The sequence below is a fragment of the Miscanthus floridulus genome, chromosome 7, assembly GCF_019320115.1.
Source record: "Miscanthus floridulus cultivar M001 chromosome 7, ASM1932011v1, whole genome shotgun sequence".
Taxonomy (NCBI): Eukaryota; Viridiplantae; Streptophyta; class Magnoliopsida; order Poales; family Poaceae; genus Miscanthus; species Miscanthus floridulus.
The window spans coordinates 6,623,215-6,629,611 of record NC_089586.1 but is presented as its reverse complement, the minus strand read 5'-3'; the positions used below and the strand labels follow the sequence as shown (position 1 = coordinate 6,629,611).

Below are 6,397 nucleotides of genomic sequence, written 5' to 3'. Positions count from 1 at the left end.
TAAGGCACTCGGCACACAGATAGTTTGCGAGTGTCAAATCTTTGCCAAGTGTTTTTAATTTGGCACTCGGCAAAGAGATGGTTTGCCGAGTGTCCGATAAAATACACTCGGCAAAGAATATGACACTCGGCAAATCCTTCGATTCCGGTAGTGAATTAGTTATTTTTAGTCTATATTTAATACTCCATGCATCTGTCAAATATCCAATGTGATATGGACTAAAGTTTACGAGGAAGAGGCTAAGGTAGGCACCAGGCCTGAACACCTTTTTTTTTAGTTACCGGCGCCCTAATATGTACTATGTCGGTGGTGTCAACTAAAAAAAATCATTTCTAAGAGTTTTTAAAATCTACTCTCAATTTTTTTGAAATTATTGTTGGACAGCTCGGGTTTGACTGAATAATACGCGCAGCCCAGATCGTATTTTAAATTTTCGGCCCTATGGTGGTGGCTGCTGACTTCTATATATAGATAGATACACACTCCGACCTAACCAGCCTCGAGTCGTGCCGCCGCCGCCATCGTCAGCGCCGCACGCACGTACGAAGCCACCAACCAAACCAACCCCCTCGACGGATCCCCACTACCGTGCTGCCAATACGAGAGACCCCTCCAACTCCACCCTCGCCGCCGGCCGGCCGGCCGGCGGCGCACCATGTTATACGGCGGGGGCGGCATGGGACGACGGGTGGCCACCTGCACCTGCTGCTGGTGCTGGCACGGGCGTGGCGGACGACACCATGGTTGTCCCGGACGACGGCGGTGGCGTGCCCTGCGACTACTGCGCCGCGCAGCGCGCGCTGCTGCACTGCGCCCAGCACGGCACGCGCCTGTGCCTGCTCTGTGACGTCCCCGTGCACGCCGCCACCGTGGGCGCCCACGAGCGCGCCCCGCTCTGCGAGGGATGCCACGCCGCGGCCGCCGCCGCTCGCTGCGCCGTCCACCGGGCCTTCCTCTGCGCGCACTGCGCGCGTGCCGCTGGGTGCGATGCCGAGGGCCACGCTTGGAGCCCGACGCGCTCCTACACCGGGTTCCCGGACCCCGCCGACCTCGCGCGCATCCTCTACATTGACGCTCCGCGCGCCGAGGTGCCGCCGCCTTTAACGCCGCCGCCACCGCCGCAGTGGGTCCCTGACCTACTCAACATCGAACTGAAACCAACAGATTTGCCCGGCAGCAGCAGATCTTGCGACGAACAACACATTATGCTGAATGAGGTACCTACATTACATACTGCTTGCATTTGCTAGTCTGATACTCTGATTCATATATTTTTTTAAATGTTTATCTTGGTCGTTTAGTTTGATGACTGAACTAATAGTGACAACAATTTCGGATCTCAAACAGAAAGCCTTGATTTGAAGAAAGGGCCAGGCCAATTGAGATGCAACTGACACATCTCTCTTTCTTGTGTTTTTCTCCTTCCCTTGTGGTTGGATCACTGCCTACCTTCAGGCAACAGATCTTCGCTGCAAGTTTGTCTCTTTTACCTTTGGTGTGCGTACTACTAGTTGCCATCAAGCAGTCTCATCGAAACCGGGGGCAACTTTGAAAAGCAGGCGGTGGCCGGCGACGGGGCAGCAGCGGTTGCCGGCGGCGTGCCAGCTGCGGCGGCGGCCTTACCGACCGGCGGCGGTGAAGGAGATGCTGCTCTCTTCACAGAAGACCACTTCGACTGGTACAACCACCTCCCCGAAGACCCAACTGGTGCTGGTGGGCAACTCGACGACTTCAACTTCATGGACGACTGGAGCTTGACCGCGCCCCTGGCAAACTCCCTCATTGACGAGGTATGCATATATAGCCAATGCTCCCGTATTCTGAACTATTCAGTGTTCAGTATCATCGTCATTGATTCACTATAGTTGTGGCCATTGTTTGTTTTGACCCTTTAGTTTATTATCAACAACAACAACAACAAAGCCTTAAGTCACAAATAAGTTGGGGTAGGCTAGAGTTGAAACCCAACAGAAGCAATCAAGGTTCAAACACGTGAATAACTGTCTTCCAAGCACTCCTATCTAAGGCTAAGTCTTTGGGTATATTCCATCCTTTCAAGTCTCCTTTTATTGCCTCTACCAGTCAACTTCGGTCTTCCTCTGCCTCTCATCACGTTATTATCCTGGTTTAGGATTCCACTACGCACCGGTGTCTCTGGAGGTCTCCGTTGGACATGTCCAAACCATCTCAACTGGTGTTAAACAAGCTTTACCGGTTGAGATGGTTTGGACATGTCCAACGGAGACCTCCAGAGACCCTTTAGTTTATTATATCTGGATTTTTTAATTTTGTCGGCAGCTCTCCTCTGTGATTTGTTTTAAAAATAAATAATCATGGTTCACTACACAAGTTCACCTAAATTGTTGTACTAGGTCTATTTGGCAGAGCTTTGGCGCTCCTTCAAGATTTGAGGAGAATTTGGAGTTTCAATGATAAACTAATGTGGTTTCAACCTTTGGTTAGGTTCAATAAAAAAATGAAAATACTCTTTCCGTCCTAAAACAAATGTTGTTTTAAGTCAACCTGTACTTAAGTTTGATCAAATTTATCGAAAAAGAGCATTGGTATTTACACTGCCAAATTAGTATCACTATATGTACCATGAAATATATTTTCATGATATACTCGTTTGGTGTTTTAGATATTAGTTGTTGCTCTTTCCTACAGACTTGATCAAACTTAAAATTGTTTGATGACTTAGGATGATTCTAATAACTGTTGATTTATCTTGGGATGGTAAAAATCTTAGAATGGAGTTGTGCCAAATAGGTGTAGTGCCAAATGCCTCCTGCTATATATATGTAATGCGATGTAATGTTGCATGAGTCGTTACACATTTCCTGCTGGTACATAGCTACTCATCCGACTGTTCGGTACTGTAGCCAGAGGCGGCGTGGTGGTCGTCGTCGTCGGGTTATGATGCTGATCCTCAGCCGTTAAACCCATCGTCATCATATTCTTCGGATACCGTAACCCGATCTTCTACTGATCATGCTATGGAATCTCTTACCGGCAACAATGCAGCTTTCCGGCTCAGCAGTTCAGTGATGAGCACTGCTGCAAACACGAGCACCAGCATGACGCCATACCAGCTGGATCTGCTTACTCCTGTTCATCAGCAACTTTCTCTTCAACAAGGCATGACGCCAAACCCGGATTGGCTTCTTCGTCCTCCTCACCAACTTCCTCCTCAACAATGCAAATTCTTCAACAGCGGCTTGCCGATGTGGCCGCCGGACGAGTTCCCAAGCAGGCACTTGGGTATTGATGAGCATTTGGCGCCGGCAGCGCTAGGCAGGACGACGGTCCTCCACCAAGACCAGGACGCGCCTCTGCAGCAGCAGGCGGCGTCCTCGGTGCCGATGCAAGGATCAAGCCGAGACATGGAGGCAAAAACCAAGCTGCAGGAGAAGAGGGAGGAGGCTAAGCAGAGGTACAAGGACAAGAGGAAGAACAGGAGGTACGTGCTTATATATAAGGCCATTAATATAATTAAGTATTACTCTCAGCTCAGTTACGTACATCGATCGATTTGTCATACTCAGTCTACTCCGATCCTCAAGATGTGAAGTTTTTTCTATATATAAATGGAAACATGGCTATGAAATGAAAATAAAACTGCTAAGAATATAATATAATAATATTATAATGCCTCTCTATATATGAACGGAGTTCGTTTGATCCCTGCTGGCCTCGCGGCCATGGGCCGATGGGAGCCCAATGATGAAGTGCGCGGCCCATTGTGGGAGGGTTTACATGTTTTCTTTAATTCTTCCATTTGCTTTTTTGTTTTTCCTATAGTTACCATGATTTCTTTCTCTGATTAGTGGTTCTCCTTTTTATTTCACAATTTTCTATGATTTATCTATGTTTCTTACAATCAGATCTTAATGACCCTATACTTAACTACCCAATGCAAAATGGTCTACTACTATTCTCCCATTTTTTTCTGTACTATATGTTTTGGTACTCTTGAATTGTCATGAGGCATGTTTTGTATTGCTTCTGAATTCATTATTCTGTCTTATGATTTGGTTGTTCTAGTAGTGAAAAATGCACTGTCATAATGTGGTGTCAATTTTGATAATCCTAGCAATCAATTTGTTACTGTTCCTCGGTATAGCTTGGTTGTTCCACTAGATAAAATTTTTAGTTCGGTCTATATGAAATGTTTGTGTGTAACACAGAGCCCTTGTGATTTTTGCATTTGTAGGTTTGGCAAACAGATCATGTATGTATCCCGGAAGGTACGAGCAGACACACGAAACCGAGTCAAAGGCAGATTTGCAAAGGCGTCTACTGGCGGCAGTGGCGGCCATGGCGACGATTATTTGTCAACACAGCATGGCCATGGCGATGGCGATGGAAACGGCGATGATCACCCTACACATTCCTAGCTATCTAGGTTCCGGTCTTTAGTTTGCTGGCTGGAGCATTCATATACACAGCTAGGACCATAGGCTTCAGTTTGTGTGTCCAGTCAATTCTTTTTACCCCAGTTAGATAATAATTTTAGATGAGAGTTTCTTTTTTTTTCCCCTTGGGCAATATTCTTTCAATTTGGTTTTGCCAGGATTGTTCATAACAGTGCAACATCTTTATTGAGGATGATGGAAACTGAAAGCATGTTTTTTTTAGGGAATTCTTTTTTTTTTTTTTTTTGAGGGACAGGAGGGGTCGAAACCCCTACTGAAAGCCAATTCTTATATTGTTTCTGAGCCGAACTAAGGCAGCAGTATGTCCAGCGAGCGAGATACTATAGTACATTGCTGTGATCCTGACCAATTTATTACTAGTATGTACGTACCCGGCAGGCAGGGTTCCCACTTGCACGAACTACATGAACATGACGATTGGGTGTTTTAGTTTCTCAGATTTTTAAAAAAAAGTTCAAGTCACAAGTTCTCACTGCATGCAACACGCGATGGAATTGAAGCAATGTCTAGATAAACCAGTCCATCAATGAGGCAGGCAGGAGGCGAAGCAGAACGAGAAGAAGAGGAGGCACGTAGGGAGGCCATTTTATTATTCTCGACTCGGTCAATTTGTTATTAGTTAATGTATGCACTACTCCTGAAAATGAAGTTCTCACTCTAAAATATGGCTGTGAAAAACTGTTAAGGTGCCGTTTGGATCCTTTCATTTGGAGGAATTAAAACCTACTTAATAAATTATGTTATTTAGCTTAGAATTTGACATTCCACCACTTTCCAAAGTTCACGTATAAGCCTATCTCAAATTTATAGGGTGTGAGATAGAAATTGATTCTATAGATCACCATTATATGTTTCTACTTTGCAACTTATAACACGCTCTTTAACTCGCTCCTCTACGGTAGAAATGCAACACATAACTCTCTCGTATAGCCAACAATAATATACAGATATAATCATATTAGCTTAATTAATATGTGTCTAAATTATGATTATTAAAATGAGTTCAATTCTAAGGATCCGAATGGGGCCTAAAAGTATTCCTTTCCTACTTAACCTAACCCTCTAATATATAATCCTTCTCTAAATGCATGATTATACCCAAGTTATATTGGTCTCCAACAAGTAGTGGTTTTCAATCAATTATTAATTGTCATCTATTATCGGTTGTCACTATATTGGACTTTATGATATTGGTTTTCACTGAAATGATGAATTGCTTTGATCATTGAATTTCACTATCTATTATTCTCTCGCACTTTGGTCTTCGGAAAACATGGTGATTGTCGGATTTTATCAGCTATCAACCTTTGCAAATCATCAACCCATTACAACAGGTATAAACATAGGTACCAACCACCACCTCCACTCTAGCATTAGTTGCATCTAGCATTTATTTATTTTTTCTAGGTTCTTATATTCACGAATCTTATTACAACCATTTAAAGCATTAACTTTCCGCCAACATGAATCAGTTTTGCCTGCGTTTTCGCAAATGCTATGAAATTTCTATGATCCAAAGTTCAAAGAAATGACCTACTTTCGTAAAAAAACAGCGAAGTCACAAGTTTCCATGATGGGATATTGAATTTCATTTACGATTTTGCTATTCTTTGTATGCAAATGGATGCAACATATGCATCATCGCATCTATCAATTGCATTGCATTCATGCACTAAATTTGGTGAGCTAAGGCTCCCAAGAAATGGAGCGGAGAGATTTTTGACTTCGTGTTGCCAAAAATACAAGCTGCCGAGGAAAACAAAATAGAGCAGAGAGCTCTATGACTTCGCATTGCCAAAAATATAAGCAATCGAAGAAAACAAAATAGAGCGGAGAGTTGTATGACTTTGCGCTGCTAAAAATATGAACAACCAAAGAAAACAAAATAGAGTGGATAGCTCTATGTTCTCGTGTCACCAAAACTTCACATGAATGAAGGCTACAACAAGAGCTAAAGCTCA

General features: G+C 44.0%; 1 protein-coding gene across 1 annotated transcript; it reads left to right on the top strand.

Annotated features, from left to right (window-relative positions):
* Positions 1-521: 521 nt before the first annotated feature.
* Positions 522-4,585, top strand: LOC136462430 (zinc finger protein CONSTANS-LIKE 12-like). The gene is made up of 4 exons (XM_066461532.1): positions 522-1,217; positions 1,512-1,790; positions 2,883-3,460; positions 4,214-4,585. Exons 1-4 carry the CDS (start codon positions 741-743, stop codon positions 4,395-4,397), a joined length of 1,518 nt encoding a protein of 505 aa, XP_066317629.1. The 5' UTR covers positions 522-740; the 3' UTR covers positions 4,398-4,585.
* The last annotated feature ends 1,812 nt before the right edge of the window (positions 4,586-6,397 follow it).